Source organism: Trachinotus anak, unplaced genomic scaffold, assembly GCF_046630095.1.
Source record: "Trachinotus anak isolate AG129_WGS33_773 ecotype Australia unplaced genomic scaffold, CSIRO_AGI_Tana_v1 ptg000031l, whole genome shotgun sequence".
Taxonomy (NCBI): domain Eukaryota; kingdom Metazoa; phylum Chordata; class Actinopteri; order Carangiformes; family Carangidae; genus Trachinotus; species Trachinotus anak.
The window spans coordinates 6,901,521-6,924,297 of NW_027273882.1; the positions used below are offsets into that span (position 1 = coordinate 6,901,521).

The window sequence follows — 22,777 nt, forward strand, 5'->3', positions numbered from 1 at the left end:
GAGGGCGGGGGGAGGAAGAAAAAAATCATAAACTTTTTTGAGAACTTGTCACACAGGACTTACAGGACACACAGGACTTAATTAATGTGTAATTGAGTCGTCCAGAAGCCAACTTGAACATGCAGACACTTTTATCAGAAACGGTCCAGCATGAACTACTTCACTGTGAGGAATCCAACAGTCACAGAAATCATCTTTTCAATTCAATTCAATTCAGTTTTATTTTTATAAATCATAATCTACATCATCTTAAGGCTCTTTACAGGGTCAGGTCAGACCTTTGTTACAGAGAAAAACCCAACAGTTCCCACAAAGAGCAGCACTTGGTGACAGGGGGGAGGAAAAACTCCCTTTAACAGGAAGAAACCTCCAACAGAACCGGGCTCAGGGTGGGGGGGGGTCTGCCTCGACCGGTTGGGTTTAGGAGGAGATAATAAGGGGGGGAGAGGAGAGAAGAGAGAGAGACCAGGAACAGCTGTGTAGGTGATGGTGTTATCAATAATAATGACAGGTAACAGTGGTTAATAGTAAAGATGAGTAGTGGTGGATCTGGATCCTGCTGCTCCAGAGGCAGAGAGACCTGCAGAATGAGAGAGAGAGAGAGAGAGAGAGAGAGAGAGAGAGGGAGAGAGATACCTGCAGAATGAGGACAGAGAGAGAGAGAGAGAGAGAGAGAGGGGGAGAGAGGGAGAGAGAGAGGGAGAGAGAGAGAGGGAGAGAGAGAGAGGGAGAGAGAGAGAGGAGAAGCACAAACTACGGGAGAGTTCATGTTATAAATGTTATTAATGGCATAAAGTCGAGAACCAGTCACTGAGGACGTTAAAATACAATGAGCTTTTAATATCAGGTTAAAAGAACCAGAAGGTTGAAAAGCTCCGGCGCACGCCGGGCTCGTCAGCGGCGGTAGTGCACCGCCACTCGCCGACAGACACAGAAGAAGAAGAAGAGGAACCTGAAAAGAAGAAGAAGAAGAAGACGCAGGGAGGAGGGGGAGGAGACACGCATGTCGCAGCGTCAAAACTGCCGGTCCAGACCTCGGGCCGACCTCCACACTGCGGGGTGCGTGTGGGACACTTCTCTCCCATCATCCCGTCCGACTTCCCGGCACATTTCACCAAACTTTCCCCGTCTTTCGGCTCCATCGCCCCGTCAGCGGCTCCGGGCTCCTTCAGACGCCGGCAGGGCTTTGCTCGTCAGCTCTGGTGTTCATCATTTAGCGCGGTTTTTTTTTTCTTGCATCTCCTGCTTCCGAGTGAGTTTCACGTGGAGCCCGGGCCTCGTCGGGAGAAACGTCCCCCCGGTCTTTTTCTGGTAACGGTCGTTAGCTTTTAGCTATCGGAGATAAAATGGCAAAGATGGCAACCTTGATTTTGGAGGACGGAGCGACGTTCCGAGGCCGCCTTTTTGGCGCTAATGTGTCGGTGTCGGGAGAAGTTGGTGAGTGCTCTGAAGTATTAAGTGGGTGAATCATTATTAATTAATAACTTCAGATTGTTTCCGTTGAATTAGCCAGCTCGCGCAAAATACACCTGCGCAAGTAGCTAACTTCAGATCAGACTTTTTGTTGTTCAATCTCATTTTGATTGATTTAATCGTTTGGTATCGATTGTCTAAATGTGCCACGATAATCATGGATCAGAGCCATAAAGCGATAAACCCCGACAACCCACATTCCCACCGCCCCTTAGATACATGTCACCAAAGTCCATGTAAATTTCTGTCAATTAAAGGTTGGATTAGCCAACGTTGTTATTTGGCATGCCCGTGTGCCACATGGTGCTTCACATCCGCCTCACAGCCGCACGCACAGACTGAGCGCTGAGCCACCTCTGGTGCGTTTCAGCAGGTTCACTCCGTAGATGAGGACTGGGGCGCGAACAACTTTTTGAAAGATGAGTTGTGTTGCATCAAATGTAAAAATGGTGGAGGCAGGCCGAATCAAAGAAAAGGCAATACTGATTTTGTACAACACCAAACTTCGCTCTGTGTGGCGTGTGCTTGTGCCGGTGAGCAAGGCAGTGTTAAAGTGATAGAATTTTTGACGTAGTTTGGCGGGACAAACTACACGCAGCCAAACTGAATGTAACTCTGCAGGTAGTTGAGTCGAGTAAATTGGATACTATACAATCCAGAGGAACAACACCACAAACCATGACTTTAAAAGTTATTTATGGACACATTCCCAATAAAAATGTAACCCTTTGCAAATAACTATAGCCTTTACATTAATTTATGTTGTGCATATGCACACTGTCTGAATTTTAGTGTCAGTGGTTTCTAGATACTCTGTGTGAAATAGTTTTCATACCAGTCAAATATAATATATTAAAGGTATGTTTCATACAAAATAATATAAAAAAAAAAAACATGTTGCTGGGTATATGACAGGCATGACTCTGTGTATTGTGTACTGATGAGTATTTTGTGTGCTCAGTTTTCCAGACAGGTATGGTGGGCTACCCCGAGGCTCTTAGTGACCCATCTTACCGATGCCAGCTGCTCACCCTCACTTATCCCTTGGTTGGCAACTATGGGGTGCCAAAGGACGAGGAGGGAGAGTTCGGACTAAGCAAGGTGAGCAGCTATTTTTGGTTCTAGTCAAATTTTAATCATGAAACTCAAGCTCACCGTGTGCCAAGGTGATTCACAAACTTGGGGGTTTTAGGGAGATTTTTCTGACCTTTGATCATGGTGTTTTTGGGGATGGGGATTAGATAAGATTGGCTGTAGTATTGTTAACAAGATTGATAGAAAACATTGAACTGAGCTGTGCAGATTTCAATGTCCTCTAATTAATCAGAGTGGAGTTCTTAAAAGAAGCAATAAAAATATAGGTGAGCAAAATGTTTTGAGAAGTGACTTTTTTGCTGTCCCTCCTGTTGCATTATGGATAACATTGAATCCCTCACAAAGAGCTCAAAACAACGATGAGCAGTAGAGGGCTAAATAAAGGTCATGAGAGGATAAAGGATCATAACAACACCGCACCATGATGTGTTTTCTTGTTTTCCTCAGTGGTTTGAATCGTCCAAGATCCACGCTGCAGCTCTGATTATCGGAGAGCTGTCGGAGAGTCCCAGTCACTGGAGTTCAGTCAAATCACTGGACCAGTGGCTCAAAGAGCAAGGCATCCCTGGATTACAAGGTCAGGAAATAGAACTCTAAACGGATAATATAGTTAAATACAAATACTTAAATGGGAAATAAACCAAGGTAGAATTAAAAATCAAGTCTAACCTTATAACAGAAACTAAGAAAATATTGTGACTTTACCAACAGATGAATATAATGCCAAAATAAATGAGGATAAGTATTTGGTCTACTGCTCCACTAGCTTCAGATTCATGAAATGATGTACAAGTCAAATACATGTACAAAACAACAATTATACAAAACTCCAACAACAACTTTTTTTTTTCCATGGACTCCAGGCATTGACACTCGCTGTCTGACCAAAAAGATCAGAGAGAAGGGCACCATGCTGGGGAAGCTCGTGGTGGACGGGACTCCGGAGGACAGTATTCCCTTTGATAATCCTGACCAGAGGAACCTGGTCCAGGAGGTCTCCATGAAGGTAACCTACCCACATTACAGGACACTTACTAACCCACAACAGCACAAACAACTCTAGTAGCAGAGAGGATGGTTAATAGCCCAGCAACTGAACACTTAATACCAACATTAAGCATTAGTTCATTGTTCAATATCATAAGAACAAATATATGAAGAAGACCAAGTAAAGGAGTTAAAAGCATTGATTAGATTGTTCTTGTCTGAATATAAGTAAATATTAAAGCTAACTGTCATTCTGTCCCTGGTGGTTGGTCGCCCATTTTATTTTACCTGTTTATGTGTCAACATTCTGCTTATATTTCCTTTAATCGCCTTCAGGAGCCCAGAGTTTACAACCCCAATGGTAATCTGCGAATCACAGCGGTGGACTGCGGTATCAAGTACAACCAGATCCGCTGCCTGGCTCAGAGAGGAGCCCGTGTTACTGTTGTGCCCTGGGACCACCCATTGGACAGTACAGGTCGGTAACGCACTGCTAATGCTACCTATGTATTAAACTTTGATGTGTTAGCTCCAGTGCCAGACACGAACCACAGAGTCAGTTCATCCAGGAAGTAAACTGTGACTGCACAAGTTAAATGATCAAATGTGTAGAATCATAAAAATATTTGCTGATTCTCTGACATGTTCTCAGTATCAGAAATGTCAAAAACATCTTCTTGTAATTTCTCACAGATTAACACTTGAGTCACATTACATTCATTTGGCATTTGACACTTTCACCCAAAGTGACTTAAACTTGTGAGCAGCTTGAGGTTTAGTTTCTTGCTGTAACACTTCAGCATGTGGACAGAAGGAGCTGGGGACTGACCTACCAACAGCTACAGTTAAAGGCCGACCCACTCTTATCATCTGCGCTACAGCCACACTATCATTTGGGTGGAGGAAATCGCTCTTTCTGTTGCTTAAAACGCTGCAATATCTCAACAACCTTTCATCAGTAGTAACACAGGTGTTGTTAATTTTTTTTAATTAATTAAATTTTTTTTTTTTTTCTTGTCGTTTCTAGACTTTGATGGTTTGTTCATCAGTAACGGCCCCGGGGATCCTCAGCTCTGTCAGGCCACCATCAACAACGTGAAGAAGGTGATCAGCGTGGATCAGCCAAAGCCACTTTTCGGTATCTGCCTTGGACACCAGCTGCTCTCTTTGGTCATTGGAGCGAAGACCTACAAGATGAAGTTAGTACCTCATACACGACTCTGCTGACATCAAAACACTTGAAATGCACTGAAAGATTGTACATCAAGGATGGGGAAAAACTTTCTGAAATCACTATTTTTATCATGGTCTCCTAGCAACTGTGCACAATGATTAGTTGACACATCTTTAAACGAGCGAAGCCTCAAATTTGATGTAATTGGAAGCTTGATATCGACATGTACTCATGTCTGGAAGATTATTTTTGGGCAAAGACAGAAATGTTCCCCCAGTGACCTGAGCCAGGGAACCTCTTCAAAACTCTCTAGAAACACAGACACTCACACCCACACTTTCTCTTTGGGAGAGTTGTGATGTGAAATGCAGGTTTTTGCTGTTCTCAGCAGTCTGGGCTTCTCCTGTGTGAGCACAGGAGTGTCGGACTGACCGGCCGTGTTATGAAAAAGACTAAACAAACAAGCCAGCGCGTAAGAGAGGGCGCTCGGCTCCTCACTGTGGAACTCCACAGGGGTCAGGGAGTTTGTGTTCCCCTGGGACTCCACTGATGGCTGCTTTATCAGGCGCTGTGTGAAGGTCAGGATGGGGAGGGAATGTTCCCAGGAATTTTGTTGGCATCTGGTCAGACCCACAGGGTTACCAACAAAATTACAGTCGGCTAATGGGAACATTCCCTGCACATAATGACCTTCACACAGAACTGGGTGGTCTGTCCAGATATGTCTGTAGTTTTCAAAATGAGTTCCAGTGTAAAACTTGAAGGGTCTGATCCCCCCCCCTCTCCCGTCTTTCAGGTACGGTAACCGTGGCCACAACCAGCCCTGCATCCACAAGGGAACCGATCGCTGCTTCATCACCAGTCAAAACCACGGGTTTGCCGTCAACCCCAAGACCCTGCCCAAAGACTGGGACGTTCTCTTTACCAACGCCAACGATCACACCAGCGAGGGCATCGTACACAACACGCAGCCCCTGTTCAGGTAGTGTGCTTACAAACACTGGCTGATGTGACAGTACACACCAGAAGTGCCAGAATTTAGTGTGAATAAATCCGTGTGATGCCTTTTCCCAGTGTTCAGTTCCACCCGGAGCACATGGCTGGTCCCACAGATCTGGTTAGCTTGTTCGACGTCTTCCTCGACACTGTGAAAGACCACAAGGAGGGCAACGCTAAAAAAACTGGTAAAACAAATTGTGTTTTTTTTTTTTTTTTTGTTTTGTTTTTTAAGGTCATTTCAGCGTTTTATGTAAAACACTTTATTTCTCAGGGGACCTGATGTATAAATAGCATCATTATGAAATGTTAATCTTATTTGTGATTTATTCTGACATCTTTCTGTCTGTTAAGATGTCTCTTGGTTGTTTTTTTTTTTGGCTTTTAATGTGGTAGAGATAGTGAGAGAGTGAAGGGAAAGCTGGGGGAGGGGAGAGAGGATGACATGCAGCAAAGGTCCTGGGCTGGATTCAAAACCGGACCACTCCAGAAAGGACTGAGCCTAAGTGGTGTGTGCTCTTCCGGATGAGCCAGCCAGAGGAAGCTTGTTCAATATCAAATCTCAACTGGTTCCATAATTGTGGAGCAGCAACTGCAAAAGCTCTGCCACCTTTTAGTTTTAGTCGTGACTGTGGGGCATACAGGAGAGATGAGCTTTCAGATCTAAGAGACCGAGGAGCTGAGTGAACAGGGTCTGTGATGGAAGGTGTGGCCTGGACATTAAGAGCCTTAAAAGTAATCAACAAGGTCTTAATTGAATAGGGAGCCAGTGAAGAGAGGCCGATGCTGGGCTGATGTGCTCACACTTGTTAGTGCCAGTCAAAATCCTGCACCAACAAAATGAAAGCGGTTCAATGTGATTTTTCCAGTGAAGCAGCGTCTGATGGATCACCTCACCTTCCCTGGTTCCATGAAGCCTGAGGAGGTAGTCCGACCCAGGAAGGTCCTGATCCTGGGCTCTGGAGGACTGTCCATCGGCCAGGCTGGAGAGTTCGACTACTCCGGCTCCCAGGTCTGTAAAAGAGGACCTCTTTATTAGAGTAGTGCAGCTGTTGTGACAGTGCTAGAGTTATAGAGGCAAAATCTATAAAGGGGACAAAGGCTGCAGGGAACATGGGACTGTGATGTGAGCAGTTCAGGTGATATTGAGAATGTTAGATCACAAAACTTTACTATTTCTGTCTTAAATGTAATCAACATTTTGAAGAAGCCCATTGGGCCAGTATAGTAGCTGATGTTATTCTGTTTTGTCTTCCAGGCCATCAAGGCTCTGAAGGAAGAGAACATCCAGACTGTGCTGATCAACCCCAACATCGCCACTGTCCAGACGTCCAAAGGCCTGGCTGACAAAGTCTACTTCCTGCCAATCACTCCGGAGTATGTCACTCAGGTACAGATTCTCTCTGTTGTAACACTGATGTGTAACACTGATGTGTAACACTGTGTTTAATGATGTGGAAACACCAGGCTTTTGAAATACCTGGACAGGATCCTGGAAGGTTTTTGGTTTGGGGTCAGTCAGTGTTTCAAACCCACGTGTATCAGAAGCAGCCAAAGAACACACACACAACATGTAAAGTTCAAACAGCATCTCCATGTTGCCTCCTTCATTGCTGCAGGTAATAAAAAACGAGCGTCCGGACGGAGTTCTGTTGACCTTTGGAGGTCAAACCGCTCTGAACTGTGGCGTGGAGCTGACCAAGCTTGGCGTCCTGGAGAAGTATAAGGTAAAGGTTCTGGGAACACCGGTGGCCTCCATCGAGATGACTGAGGACAGGAAGATCTTTGTGGAGAAAATGGAAGAGATCAATGAGCATGTCGCTCCCAGTGAAGCAGCGCTGTCTGTGGAGCAGGTGAGGAGAAAGATCTCAAAGAAGCAACCCAGACTGCACAACTTCTGTTTAGTTTTTATCCATTTCCAGTCTCTAAATGTACCTATTTTTCTTTCTTTACCTGTACTAGGCCGTGGCAGCTGCAGAGCGTCTCGGCTACCCTGTCCTGGTTCGCTCAGCGTTCGCTCTTGGTGGTCTGGGATCAGGATTTGCCAACAACAAAGAGGAGCTAACCTCTCTGGTGACGTCGGCTTTCGCACACACCTCCCAGGTGCTTGTGGACAAATCCCTGAAGGGCTGGAAGGAAATCGAGTACGAGGTGGTCCGCGACGCCTACGATAACTGCATCACTGTGAGTGAAGAAGACACAAGTATAAATTTATCCGAGTAAAGTTGTTGTCAGTGACAAAAAGTCACAATGAGACGCTGATGGTCAGCTGATCAGGTTGTGATGCCTTGCATGTGGATATTAGCACTGAATTGTTATTATACTACATCAATCAGTCAATCAAAATACTTTATTGATCCTCAGGTGGAAATTAGGTGGTAACTGGGGATAATAATCCTAGTTTTTGAATATATCAAAGTAATTTTACCATCACCAAACCTGATGATTGAAGTAATACAAAGAATACAGTAAAATTTAAAGGTTCATATGATACTTCTGAACTTAAAATGACAGTTTGCTGCAGTATTATTGCCACTGTGTCAAAAATAATTACATAACACTGAATGTAGCGAAGGTATCATGTGATCCTTGGCAGTCTACACGTCTTCATTTGTTCTTCTTGTTTAGGTGTGTAATATGGAGAATATTGACCCTCTGGGCATCCATACTGGGGAGTCCATTGTGGTGGCGCCCAGTCAGACGCTGAACGATCGTGAGTACAACATGCTGAGGAACACGGCCATCAAAGTCATCAGGCACCTCGGCATCGTGGGAGAGTGTAACATCCAGTACGCTCTCAACCCTGAATCTGAGCAGGTACACGTGAAGATAAACACGCAAAATCTTTGTTGTTCATCCTTAGTAATACACAGAGACCAGTTCCTGCAAGGATTGGAAGCAAACACACACATAAACACACATTGAGTGTTACAGCCTGTATATGTGATGTTTTTTGTGTTTGCAGTACTACATCATCGAGGTGAACGCCCGTCTGTCGCGGAGTTCGGCTCTGGCCAGTAAGGCGACAGGTTATCCTCTGGCCTATGTAGCAGCTAAACTTGGCCTGGGGATCCCACTGCCACAGCTCAAGTACGTCACCTCTTGTTCTTACAACAGATTATGTTTAGATATTATTAAATATTTAATAATAATATAATGCTTTTCAAAAGTTTGGATTATTTTGTTGAGTCATATAAAGACAAGTGATAATTTTTGTCACATTTTATTGTCTTTCTGTTTCGTTTTGTTGTTTTGTTTTTTGTTTTTACATCCCAGAAAACTTGCTCATAAATGTGTAAATGTATTTCCTGTAGGAACTCTGTGACCAACTCGACAACAGCAAACTTTGAGCCCAGTTTGGACTACTGTGTGGTGAAGGTGCCCCGCTGGGATCTCAGCAAGTTCCTCAGGGTTTCCACCAAGATCGGCAGCTCTATGAAGAGTGTCGGTAAGACTGAATCTCATGTTTTGTGAATAGCATACTTTGGCTCTGGAGAGATCAATTAAGATTAATGAGATCTTAATTATTTATAGAACTGTGAATGAGTGAATCTAAAGCTAGTTCACAAGGAGTTTTACAGTCGACAGAACATGGGATCACAGAAGCAGCATCAATTCCCAGCGCATCACCTCTGACAGCTCTATTATGATGTAACCGATATTATTGTCAATGTTTGAATTCTCTCCTCGACAGGTGAGGTGATGGCTATCGGCCGCAGCTTTGAGGAGGCCTTCCAGAAAGCTCTGAGGATGGTGGATGAGAACTGTGTTGGCTTTGACCACACAATCAAGCCTGTCTCTGAAAAGGTTAAAAAAAAAAAAAGAAAATCTCTTTGTAACCTGTGACTGGATTATCACAAGTTCCTGTTACCATCCTGTTTCCACTGCTGATACCTGTAGGGCTACAGTGGTGGGTTGTTCAGTATCCAGTATTTATTTACATAATATTAAATTGCCTTTTGAGTCACCAGCAGGTTGTCAGGCCAGGAGGTTGAGGTAGGAGTCGTCTGTGAAGAGATAATTTTTATGAACATTAGTTCATATGCATTTTGGAGAAAATCAGTACTGAAGTATAAATCACGTCACTGCTGTCCACTGAGGTCCTGTGGTACAACCATGGAGGTGTTTTAAACTGGGCCAGCAGATGATGCTAATGAGCTACTGAGCAACTGTACTGTCAGGCAGATAATACCTGGTAATGGTAAAGTTTATGATGCAAACTTTAATAATAATAAACGTTACTGACAAAGCTCTTTTCAAAACAAGAACTTTAAGTAGTTTAACCAGGATTATAACAGATGATTAAAAATAACTCTAATAAGAATAATAATAAGAATAATAGAAAAAATACATAAATAATTATAATTATTATTATTTTTAAAAAATGAATTTATCTGTTTTTATAGGAAGCTTTAGTCGTGTGTTAAACTGCTCATTTAATTGTTACTATACATAGCTGTAAGAAAATGTATTTGTCCAGTAATTTATCAGCTGTAATGTGCTCGTATCTGAAAAATAACTAGTTCTAAGATATTTATCTCAAAGTGTTAAATCCTGCCTTGCTCTGGACCTTTCTGCTCAACAGGAGCTGCAGACTCCTACAGACAAGCGTATCTTTGTGTTGGCGGCGGCGTTCAAAGCCGGCTACACGGTGGACCAGCTGTACGAGCTCACAAAGATCGACCGCTGGTTCCTGCACAAGATGAAGAACATCGCAGACCACGAGCGGCTGCTGGAAAAGTACAGCCAGGTGAGATGGAAGAGATGTAAACACCCTGGAAAAAATGTGCAATTTCTTTCTCTGACATTTTGTCTCAACTTTTTGTTCTTTCCACCAGGACGAGAGCACCATGCCTCCAGAGGTGATGCGAAAGGCCAAACAGCTGGGCTTCTCAGACAAGCAGATAGCTCTGGCTGTACAGAGGTGGGTTCGGAAGTCAATATGTTGTATCAGTAAATCTTAACTTAATGGGATTTTGTTACAAGAAACTGCTGAGATGGTGTCAATAAAGTAATTGGACTGAAACGGGAAGAAGTTCATTTCCTCCCGTTTTTGATCCTGACTTCGCCATCGATCAACAAATATGTGGTTCCCTCCCTCAGCACTGAACTGGCAGTGAGAAAGCTGCGTCACGATTGGTCCATCCTTCCTGTGGTGAAGCAGATCGACACGGTGGCGGCTGAATGGCCCGCCCACACCAACTACCTGTACCTGACCTACCACGGCACGGAGAACGACCTAACCTTTAAAGACCAGCATGTCATGGTGATCGGCTCCGGCGTGTATCGCATCGGCAGCAGCGTGGAGTTTGATTGGTGCGCGGTGGGCTGCATCACAGAGCTCAGGAAAGTAAGTCCAACAACAGGGTCTCTTCTAGATTCATCCTGAACTTTTTCCTTATTGAATTTTAAGCTCAGTTCTTTAAAAGCTGCACACACAGTTAGTTTCAGTGGTTTAATGTAATCAAGTGATTAAGTAAAATCAAAATGAACCAGCTTGAGTATAGTTATAACAACTTTAATTAATTAATTTGCAGTATTTTAGAATTAAGCTTTTTCCATTTACTATACACGTCTTCCTATCGGACTCTTATCACACAGTTCCTGTTGCTACAGTATTTATTATTTATATTTCACCCACATATTAAAAATACATCTACATGATTAAATATGCAGTAATTTTGTCACACTACAATTTATATAAAAAAAAAAAAATTAAAAAAAAGATAAAACTGACAGATGTAACAGGGATCAGCTATTGATCTTTGACTCTATATGGAGGGAGATGAGAGGCACTGCTGAACTGAAGTTTGTCTGATCAGATGCCTCCAGTTTGGGCCTTAATTATTATGATTAGTAAATAGAGCTGTGGCCCATCTTTTTGTTTTTTCATCATTTGATTTTCTAATCATGACCAGTGCAGTTTCTAAGTTCCTTTTCACGAAAACAAGATTGTTCTTCACAGCTCCTTTGGTTGTGCAGCCAATAAACCAAATGCTACAAAACAAACATTTAATCATGTCGCCCCCTCTTTTGCAGATGGGTTTTAAGACCATCATGGTGAACTACAACCCTGAGACCGTCAGCACAGACTACGACATGTGTGACCGCCTCTACTTTGATGAAATCTCCTTTGAGGTAAGGCTCCAGCAGCCTACAGGTTTCCATGTATAAGAAACAGGATGTGAGATTGAATCAGAGAAGTAACAACTTGACTTGACAGAAGTTATTTAGGCTTCAGTTTATGGTGGTGTTGTGTTGGTGGAGACAAACAAGTATCTTACAGCATTATACTGTTTGGAAAAAATACAATAAAGCCGATTTTAATGCCTCTCTGACACAGTTTAAAGAAAAAATAAACAAGAGCATCATAAAGATGTACTTCATCCAGGGGTTTTGTATTGTTTTGCATTACATTTTTCAGCTGCTTGTTACATTGTCTTTTAATAAATGTCTTGTACATATTCCAGGTGGTGATGGACATCTATGAGAAGGAAAACCCAGAGGGCGTGATCCTGTCAATGGGAGGCCAGCTGCCCAACAACATCGCCATGTCGCTGCACCGTCAGCAGTGCCGCATCCTGGGAACCTCGCCCGAGTGCATCGACTGCGCAGAGAACAGGTTCAAGTTTTCCCGAATGCTGGACACCATCAGCATCAGCCAGCCACAGTGGAAGGAGCTCTCTGACACTGAGGTACATCGGACTTCAACCAAGTCATTCTAAAAAACATCTTTGATCTTTTGAGGGCCATTTTTTTCCCTGTATACTGTGTTTTGAATTCAGGAAGACCACAAAACCAGACAGAAAATGTTTTCTAGTTTTCTCATCTCTTTCCCCATTTCCTCTCTCTCCAGTCTGCTGTGACGTTTTGTGAGAAGGTGGGTTACCCCTGCCTCGTTCGTCCCTCCTACGTTCTCAGCGGAGCAGCCATGAACGTCGCCTACAGCGACAGTGACCTTGTGAAATACCTCAGTAACGCTGTGGCTGTGTCCAAGGAGCACCCTGTCGTCATCTCCAAATTCATACAGGAGGCCAAGGTTTGAAAAAAACTGACTTGTAGTAGCTGAAGAGGATGTAATTTTTTTTTTTCTTTGTGGTTAAACACTTTTAACAGTGGAAAGAGTTAAATGCATCTGTTCCTCTTCTCCTGTTTTCCAGGAGATAGACGTGGACGCAGTAGCCTATGACGGAGCAGTGATGGCCATCGCCGTGTCTGAACACGTGGAGAACGCTGGTGTTCACTCTGGCGATGCCACACTGGTGACACCGCCTCAGGACCTCAATCAGAAGACCATCGACAGGATCAAGATGATCGTCCACTCCATCGGCCAGGAGCTGCAGGTCACCGGACCCTTCAACCTGCAGCTGATAGCCAAGGTGAGGAACATCCTGGACGTTCATCCACGTTGGATCAAATTAAACTATATATCATCTTAGTGTTAGTTTTTTTTTATCACATGTAAAATGATACCGGAACTGTCATAATGTGAACGTTGCTGCATCACTGTAACACGTTACCTCTGTCATAGGATGACCAACTGAAGGTGATCGAGTGCAACGTCCGAGTGTCCCGCTCCTTCCCCTTCGTATCCAAGACCCTGGGCGTGGACCTTGTTGCCCTGGCAACTCAGGCCATTATGGGGGAGGACGTGGAGCCTGTGGGCCTAATGAGAGGAAAGGGGATTGTGGGAGTGAAGGTAAGCAGGCTGACTTAAACCATTTAGGATTATTATAACAAGCAAGATGTGTGGTTCTTCATTCTGAGGAAGTGCTCATCAGTTATCACTGCAGCTCCACCCTGACGCCATGTCTTCCTGCTGACCATTTGTCACATGTGCCTCAGGTTCCTCAGTTTTCCTTCTCTCGGCTGGCCGGAGCGGATGTGGTGCTCGGGGTGGAGATGACCAGCACTGGAGAGGTTGCCTGTTTTGGGGAGAACAGATATGAGGCTTACCTCAAGGCCATGCTCTCCACAGGCTTCAAGATTCCCAAGAAGAACATCCTGCTCTCCATTGGCAGCTATAAGGTTTTATTTACAGATGCAACTAGAAAATACAGTCATATTAAATTAATGATTATCTGTGAAATTAAAAATGTCACAATTTGACATGAAAAGCAATGAGATTTTATTCAGTTAAATTCAGATGCACAGGCTGTAATCAACTGAGTCTGGTGCTGCATCCTTATTGTTTTAATCCAACTTTTCCAGTGAAAATAATTGTGTTTGTTAGTCAGATTGGTTCTTTATTGTAAATGTGTGTGTGTTTGCAGAACAAGAGTGAGCTGCTGGCCACGGTGCAGGCTCTGGAGTCTCTGGGTTATGACCTGTACGCCAGTCTGGGTACTGCTGATTTCTACACTGAGCACGGAGTCAAGGTAACGAGAAATATGTTTCTAACTCAACTCAATTCAGGGAATCATAGTTGTTGGTACCTAGAGCTTGACTCGATGTGGAGTAAAACCAAGGATCTCTGGTGTAACAAACTTTATTGAAATATTCAGTCCTCACAGTATCTTGTCTCCATTTCAGGGACTTTACAGTGACTTTTTTTGTTTGTTTTTGGAAACAAAGGCAGAGTAGCCCATGGGATGAGCTGTTATATGCTGACCAGTCATAAGATCAAAGTCAAATATGGTAAATTATGACAAAACATCAAAAAAAAAATTCCTTTGATCTAACTCCCCGTCCTCCAGGTGACAGCAGTGGACTGGCCGTTTGAGGAGGACGACAGCGACTGTCCCACTAAGGAGAAACAGCGCAGCATCATGAACTACCTGGAAGAGAACCACTTCGACCTGGTCATCAACCTCTCCATGAGGAACAGTGGAGGTCGTCGGCTCTCCTCCTTCGTCACCAAAGGCTACAGGACGAGACGTATGGCCATCGACTACTCGGTCCCGCTCATCATCGACATCAAGTGCACTAAGCTCTTTGTTCAGGTAAGTTTTCTGTTTTATTTTTTTAATCCTCTTACATGTAACTTTTGTACTGCAGAACTTGCAGTGCAGTATTTGAAATCATTTCCCACAGTTGGGGGCCAACATGAGAAAAATGCGCTGTTGTGTTGCAGGCTCTGCGTCAGATCGGCAGGACTCCACCAGTGAAGACTCATATAGACAGCATGGCCTCCCAGACGCTGGTCCGTCTGCCTGGTGAGTCACTGACACCAGAAGAAGAAACTTTGCTGATCAGTGTGTTGTTCTTTTCTGACTGATAGTATTTGGTGTGACGAGCTTTGATCATTTGTCTGCAGCTTCAAAATGTAGAATGGATTTTTGTTTTTTTTCTTTTGTCATTGTCTGTCATAAGGTCTTCTGGTCATTTGAAGCTAATTAGACAAAACTACAAAAATACCTCAAACAGTGTTGTTGAAAACATGTTGCTGCTGACCCCAACCACAGGTGCAGCGTTTTCTTTTTTGAGGGTTGTTTTTGAGACGTTCCTCTAGCCTTGAAAATAAAGCTCTGCATGACTGGGCAGCTTTGAAGGCCAACAGTCAACTCATCAGGCTAAACTTTTTCTAGTTTATATCCTGAACATGATCAAAACCAGGATAAGATTTTAGATATTTTTGTGTAAACGTACTTTAAAAACAGAATATCTCTTTTGTGATTCATTTTCAGGCCTCATCGATGTCCATGTTCATCTCCGGGAGCCTGGTGCCACACATAAGGAGGACTTCTCCTCTGGTACAGCGGCTGCTCTGGCAGGAGGGGTGACGATGGTGTGTGCGATGCCCAACACCTCCCCTGCCATCACTGACCCCGATACTCTGGCTCTGGTGCAGAAGGTACATCCAGATTTTCTTTGTTTATGTTGCTCTGGTTGTAGAAGGTCATCAAATAAATCTGAAAAACTCTGTTACATCTGAGTAATGTTACACCTGAGTTTTCTGTATTTTACACATTGAATTGATGTGAAATAAAACATTTTATGCTGTTGTATCATCAGCTGGCCAAAGCAGGCTGCAGGTGTGACTACGCTCTGTATTTGGGAGCTGCTTCAGACAACGCTGCCATCCTGCCGTCCATCGCCAGCCAGGTTGCCGGCCTGAAGATGTACCTGAATGACACGTACTCCACCCTCAAGATGGACAACGTGTCTCTCTGGATGGAGGTAGGCTGAGTCGCTAAGCAACAAAAGTTATACATAAAAAAGTACAATATTAGTTTGTTGTTTTTTTGTTTTTTTTTTTTCAGTAGATTTTAATTGTTAATGTTCTTCATTAAAACTAAATATGTTAACTTTCTTTATTACATTAGGTCCTTCTTAAATAGGCTAACTGGCTAGCTGCTGTTACTACTGCTGTGTTACACTTTACACATACTTTTTATTCATTAAAGCAATATAAGCTAAACTAAATGAACGGGAAATTCACATTCATTTTATTTGTTTACACATTATATTGTTGAAGACATTAACATTTTAACAACCTCTGATCATTTTTATCTTTAATGGTCAGATTAGTCTTCAGACGGTTCACATTTGAGTTAAAACTCACACAGGACCAAACTTTATTGGTTTGAAGAAGCAGGAGAGAAGCCACAGCGCATTCTGGGAATTTGTACCAGCATCTAGTGGCCATTAGAGGAGTTGCATCTGGAGACTTTTAACCTGCTTCTTCATTAGGAGTCTTATTTTCCCCCTGTGGACTAACCTGACTGTCTGGTTCTGTTTTAAGCACTTTGAGAAGTGGCCCAAGCAGATGCCCATCGTAGCTCACGCTGAGAAGCAGACAGTGGCTGCAATCCTGATGGTGGCTCAGCTCTACCAGCGCCCGGTCCACATCTGCCATGTGGCCAAGAAGGAGGAGGTGTGGACTGCTTTTATTTTTTTATAGTTTTTTTTAATAATCATTTTATGACCCAAATTATGTAGAACTTGCTACAAAGAGAATGTTGGTGTTCTTCTTTAACTTTATTTAACTTTATTGTTTAAATGCTCTTGTGCATGCACACACCTGAATGTGGAATAACCAGTGAGAATAACACATCTCCACAGATCCTGATCATCCGCGCTGCCAAGCAGAAGGGCATCCAGGTCACGTGTGAGGTGGCGCCTCATCACCTCTTCCTGTGCGAGGAAAATGTGCCTGACATCGGCGATGGACGGGCACAGGTCCGACCCATGCTGGGAACCCGCGAGGACATGGAGGCACTCTGGGAAAACATGGACATCATCGACTGCTTCGCCACAGACCACGGTGAGAAGTCGCTCATTATGTTTCGGTCACTAACCACAGAACCCAGTCGATCTGGTATCTGGTACCGCCTTAAAAAGAGAGAACATGTGATAACGTTGTGTGTATTGCGTGTTGTTAGCCCCTCACTCTGTTGAGGAGAAGAACGCTGAGCATCCTCCTCCAGGTTACCCCGGCCTGGAAACGATGCTGCCCCTGCTGCTCACTGCCGTCAGTGATGGACGTCTGACACTGGATGATATTATCAGACGTCTCTATGACAACCCACGCAAGATCTTCAACCTGCCTGTCCAGGAAAACACCTATGTGGAGGTACACACACTAACACACATAGTTACAGGACAGAATTTATACATGGGCATCACTTTGTCTTGGTTTTGTGTTCTTTATTGACAGTCGGGTAAATATTGCTCAGACTTAGATGTTGGTCACTCAGGTTCTGTTTCTTTGCTGACAGGTGGACCTGGAGCAGGAGTGGGTTATTCCACAGGCCATGCAGTTCACCAAGTCCAAATGGACACCTTTCCAAGGTCTGAAGGTGAAGGGTAAAGTCCGCCGTGTGGTTCTGCGAGGAGAGGTGGCCTACATCGACGGACAGGTCAGCAGTGATGCAGCTTCGTTCACTGTCGTCTTTTTAACTAGAGTATCTGCAGAGTAAATGCATTAACCTAGAGTTGAAAATATCAGAGGGAACTTTATTTTATTTCAGTGGTATTCCTCTTTTAATTTCTTCTTTATTGACTGTTTAACTGATCTCCAGTCAGTTTACAAATGAGACAAACATCCACAGTTAAAACCTAAAGTAGTTTTTCCTCTGAAATGTCAAACTGATTCATTATGAGTTCTGTGATTCTGTCCTGTTTATGTAGCCTATGACACAATTGAAAGAGTACGCAGGAGATGTATATGATGTAATACAGTACATAATATTTTATATTTGATAAATAGTTAATGACTGTGTACAAAAACATGATACATAACAAATACAACAACAACAACAAATATAGTAGCATTAAAATGAAATGGATGTAAATGCATCTTCAAACATCCCTGATTTCAGGCAGAGGAACAACTTCAACACTGACTCTCATTTTAATTATCTGTAAATTGTTGGTGGAAAAACACTCTCTTTCTCCCTCTCAGGTGTTGGTTCCTCCAGGTTATGGTGAAGATGTGAAGACATGGCCCACTGCTTCTGTTCTTCCTGAGCCTATCAAAGAAGCTCCTTTGGTATTAAAACTGAATGAAATACTGCAACATTCTGCTTTAGACTGTACTTGAAACTGACGACTGACTGTTCTGGATGAATGTTGCATGTATTTATTCTAAAGTTGTGTTTTTACTGCTCCTCCTGTGGTTCAGACTCCGGACCACACTCGACCCACTCCTCCTCGTGAGGGACCCGTCCGAACTCGAGCACCAAGCCCTCGGCGCGGCCCCGGAGAGGGACGCTACATGCTGCCACCCCGCACCCACCGCTCCTCTGATCCTGGACTCCCACCAGGTACTACAACTCCCATAATGCTGTTGGAAAATGACTTAACTTTGTTTTGTTAGTGAATCATTCACTTAGTCATTTACTTACCAGTTAACCTATGGAGTTTTTCTTAAGTTTTCTGTATTTAACTAATAGAAGTAATTGGTCCACTGTGTCGATCTGCCTGCTGCAGAGATGAGCATGCTCCCACCAGTCGCAGCCGGTGATGGCTTTAGCCACCCCCCGCCTCTGTCCAGGCTGATGTCCCCTCAGCCAGGACCGGGTCAGATGCCCGTGTCCCACTTCCAGACATCTCCGTTCCTGCACCCGCTGATCGGCCAGCACATCCTGTCCGTCAGGCAGTTCAGCAAAGAACAGGTGCACACACAGCAGATGATGCACAAGTCACTGAGTTGTTTTTATTCACACAAAAAAAAACATTGTCTGAAAATGAAAATGAAATGTTTTTCAGTTCATGTATTTTCTTTGTTTCAGATCTCGCACCTTTTCAATGTTGCCCACAATCTGCGTCTGATGGTTCAGAAGGAGCGAAGCCTGGAAATCCTGAAGGTAGGTCATCGTCAAATCTTATTGTTTGTTTGTTGTTAAATGACAAAAGCACAGAACTGCCTGTTGACCCCTGCCTGTCTAACAATCCAACCATTGGTTGAGAAGTATATTTAAGTTAATTTATGTCAGATTCCAGACCTGCTTCTGTGCACACAGCCCAGTAAGTTAACCTTATTTCTCACTGTCCAGGGTAAAGTGATGGCGTCGATGTTCTACGAGGTCAGCACTCGCACCAGCAGCTCCTTCGCCGCGGCCATGCAGCGTCTGGGCGGCTCGGTCGTCCACTTCAGTGAATCCACCTCGTCCACGCAGAAGGGAGAATCGCTGGCTGACTCTGTTCAGACCATGAGCTGCTACGCCGACGTTCTGGTGCTGCGACACCCAACACCTGGAGCTGTCAAGGTGGGATTCAGACTCGACATGACTGGAGCTTGGAAAATTAATGTGCCTGAACTACTTGCTGCTTAAATGCTGATAATAATGCTGTAGCAGTGTTAACCAGTACTGAGGTTCTTCATGTCACTCATCTCGCTCTGGGGCATTCAGAGTGCGTCCCGTCATTGCCGTAAGCCTGTGATCAACGCTGGAGACGGCGTGGGCGAGCATCCAACCCAGGCCCTGCTGGACGTCTTCACCATCAGAGAGGAGCTGGGCACGGTCAACGGCATGACGGTGAGCGGCAGAAAAGACGAGTGTAGACTGACAAACTGTTCTGTAGATTTAAATCCTCGTCCTACACACACACACCTATTATCTCATTTTACATAAACTTTGTCTGTTATTTTTTATGATCAGTGTGTTTGTCACTTTCTGTTCTTCACGTTTTCTCACCAATTTAAAAAAAAAAAAAAAAAAAAAAAAAAAAATTAAATCCTGATCTTTGAATCCTTAGAAATCTTAACCTGGAGCAGATTTTTGTGAAAAAAACCATTATAACTCATTGTTTCTTGTGTTTTTGTGTCAGATAACTATGGTTGGAGACCTGAAACATGGCCGCACAGTTCATTCCCTCGCCAAGCTGCTCACACAGTACCGCATCACCCTGCGCTACGTGGCGCCCAAAAACCTCCACATGCCAGCAGAGATCCTCAACTACGTGGCCTCAAAGGGCATCAAGCAGGTGGGGGCACCGTGTATCAGATGTCCAGTACAATATAATCAGATACATTTGCTTCTGTGACATTTTGACTTCTCTCAATAATGTTTCTGAAAGATGTTATCAGAGTTTGACAGAAGATGTAGTGGACCCAGAATCAAAGGGTTGTGTGTCTTTATCTGTGTGCAGGAGGAGTTTGAGAGTATTGAGGAAGCTCTGCCCGAGACCGACGTCCTCTACATGACCAGGATCCAGAAGGAGAGGTTTGCATCTGAGGAGGAGTACAAGGCCGTGAGTAAACTCGTTTTCATTTTGTCAACTGCTTTTACGTTGTCTCTCCAGATCAGGGTAAGCAAATGGTCCTGAGCTGCTGTAAATAAATGATGCTTTTTAAAATTATATTCCAACCTGATCCTTGGAGAGGAAACTTTTTATATGTATCATTTTATTGTAAATTACAACTTTGGATCAGGAGTTAAAAAATCAGTGGAACCTAAAAGCTTTTGACTCTTTCATCCAATCAGCTGTGTGTTTTTCTCTCAGTGTTTTGGTCAGTTCATCCTCACTCCTCACATCATGACTGTGGCCAAAAGGAAGATGGTGGTGATGCATCCGCTGCCCAGAGTCAATGAAATCAGGTAAGACCCACTCAGCACCATCACACAGTATCACTGAACTGGCCGTAACTCTCAAGAAGGGCCCTCACGTCCAGTCCGTCTGTTTTCACCTGAACTATATTCAATAAATCTTATTGGTCAGATCAGTACAACAGTTTGAGGCTTCTGGTGGTTTCCAAAGTGTGGCATACATTTTTAGATTAATGTAGGTGTTTATCCTTCCTTCCTGTGAGCACTTGAACGCACCAGATACAAGAGGTTTTAATAGCTGTTCTGGAGCTTTCACTTGTATCACGCAGTTGTCTGCAGTTGACAGTTTGCCTCATTGTTTCAGGATTGTTTGTTCAAATTTCCATTTTTCAGGAAGGTGGATGGTGAAGTTTCGTGCTCGGCCTTTAGAAATATTGACAAAACAATCTGAAACAAGCTGAAACACTCTTTCACTGTCTTGTTTTTTTTGCTGGTTTTTATTTTCCTCTCTCTCTTCTCGTAGTGCGGAGGTGGACACGGACCCCAGAGCAGCGTATTTCCGTCAGGCGGAGAACGGCATGTACATCCGTATGGCCCTGCTGGCCACCGTGCTGGGCAGATAAATCCATGTGCTGCCTACATGTAACACAAATGGTTAAACTGTTGTGAGTAGTATTGACGAAGTGTTAGGCACAGTGCCTTCATGTTCTTTCCTGAAATAACAAAATCCACAGCTCGTTCCGTAAAGGGGTATTAGCTGCTTTTAATAAACATGAAGCCGTAAAACTGAGTCTGATTTATCATGCTGTAACCTGACGCTGCTCTGCTCCAGTTACACAGACAACTTTTTGGTTTTTTTTGTTGTTTTTGTTTTTTTACCCATATATCAGCTTTAAAATTACCGTACATCTTAAAACACAATTAATATTTACCATTGTACTTCTAGACCAACTGTTTTTAGGACCAACCACTTTTTTGTGTGTGTTTTGTTCACAATGGTTAACAGACTGTCAGTGTTTGTGTGTCAGAGAGCCAACTGCAGTAGCAGGGGAAGGCTGCTTGGAAGAGCAACGGAGGTGTGCATTGAAATCATATTGATGGTATTTATAGTATGTTTTAATGAAATAAATCATAAGTGTAGATAACTTAACTTAGGGACCAGCTAGGAAGGTAAAAGGGAGAAATGAGAAAACTGCCAGCAGCTTGGTTTATACAAGTTGCTCCACTTCACGGGTAAAATTCCTTCAAGTAAGGAGGGATTATAAATAATACTGATCTAATATTAATCTCTAATAATCATTTTTCTCCTTTCAAGGAACATAAGGGCTGTAATAAGTAATAGGCACACAACAGAGCTTTTGAAAAATATGCACCTTTTTTAAAATTCATTTTTTAGATAAAAATTTCAAAGTACAGCTTCAGTTTTCCCTTTTCTTCTTTTTCATCAAGTCCATGTCACTTCTGAACAGTCTCCTTTTCCTCGCCACATCTTAACTGAGGAGCTTTGACTGACATGTTGGGGCTGCTGCCCCGGTGCCTTGGACCGAAGCGTCCGGTGTATAAACCCACAACCAAAGACGAGTCATCGGCCGTCACATGGCTCCCCTCCCCGGCTCCTCCTTGTTCTCCGGTCGCCGTCTCTTCCCTTTGTGTTCATTTCGCGCACTAACTTGAAGCGCGGTGATTGGCTGAGTGGCGTCACATGAGCTTCATGTACAACGCATGTGATTGGTCGGGGGGGTTTCCTGGAGCCGTAAAGTCTAGAAAAGATGCTCCGGTTCAAAAATTTTTAACAACCCCCAATAATTTATTTCCCTTTTTCTACCTTTTCTTGAATGTGTGGCGGCTCGTGAAAGTGGAGACCAACAGACTTCCTCTGAGCTGCGCTGATGGTTAAAGGGTGACTGTTGTAACTGTCACTGATTTGTTCAGGCCTTCTGTGAAAGTTTAGATGCAAACTTATTTTTAATCAAAATGGGAATTGATGTCAGCAAAGTTTTGTTGTGCCTGTGTTGATTGTATTATGTGAAGAAATAAATAATAATAAAAACAGTTTTCCCATTTGCAGTTTGTTGTCCTTAACATCATCACATGCAGCAACATGCAGCCTAAACTGTCA

At 43.6% G+C, this 22,777-nt stretch overlaps 1 protein-coding gene across 1 annotated transcript; it reads left to right on the forward strand.

Moving 5' to 3' along the window:
* Positions 1-908: 908 nt before the first annotated feature.
* On the forward strand, positions 909-22,707 carry cad (carbamoyl-phosphate synthetase 2, aspartate transcarbamylase, and dihydroorotase). The gene is made up of 44 exons (XM_071467220.1): positions 909-1,437; positions 2,435-2,574; positions 3,016-3,145; positions 3,432-3,574; positions 3,892-4,033; positions 4,583-4,754; positions 5,526-5,711; positions 5,804-5,913; positions 6,595-6,737; positions 6,984-7,115; positions 7,345-7,578; positions 7,688-7,909; positions 8,354-8,542; positions 8,691-8,815; positions 9,040-9,173; positions 9,420-9,532; positions 10,311-10,475; positions 10,564-10,649; positions 10,829-11,075; positions 11,765-11,863; positions 12,196-12,420; positions 12,582-12,764; positions 12,886-13,104; positions 13,257-13,424; positions 13,571-13,753; positions 13,999-14,103; positions 14,422-14,667; positions 14,799-14,880; positions 15,352-15,518; positions 15,680-15,844; positions 16,410-16,541; positions 16,730-16,931; positions 17,050-17,240; positions 17,386-17,526; positions 18,072-18,158; positions 18,291-18,432; positions 18,599-18,783; positions 18,901-18,975; positions 19,165-19,377; positions 19,522-19,647; positions 19,940-20,095; positions 20,261-20,362; positions 20,615-20,709; positions 21,182-22,707. Exons 1-44 carry the CDS (start codon positions 1,347-1,349, stop codon positions 21,279-21,281), a joined length of 6,693 nt encoding a protein of 2,230 aa, XP_071323321.1. The 5' UTR covers positions 909-1,346; the 3' UTR covers positions 21,282-22,707.
* Positions 22,708-22,777: the final 70 nt, after the last annotated feature.

What these genes read in the sequence shown, in the direction of transcription:
- cad (XM_071467220.1), top strand. Translation starts at nt 1,347, where the DNA reads ATGGCAAAGATGGCAACCTTGATTTTGGAGGACGGAGCGACGTTCCGA. An exon ending in TCGACTACTCCGGCTCCCAG is followed by an intron (nt 6,738 to 6,983) that starts GTCTGTAAAAGA and finishes TTTGTCTTCCAG; the next exon opens with GCCATCAAGGCTCTGAAGGA. An exon ending in ATGTGGCCAAGAAGGAGGAG is followed by an intron (nt 16,542 to 16,729) that starts GTGTGGACTGCT and finishes ACATCTCCACAG; the next exon opens with ATCCTGATCATCCGCGCTGC.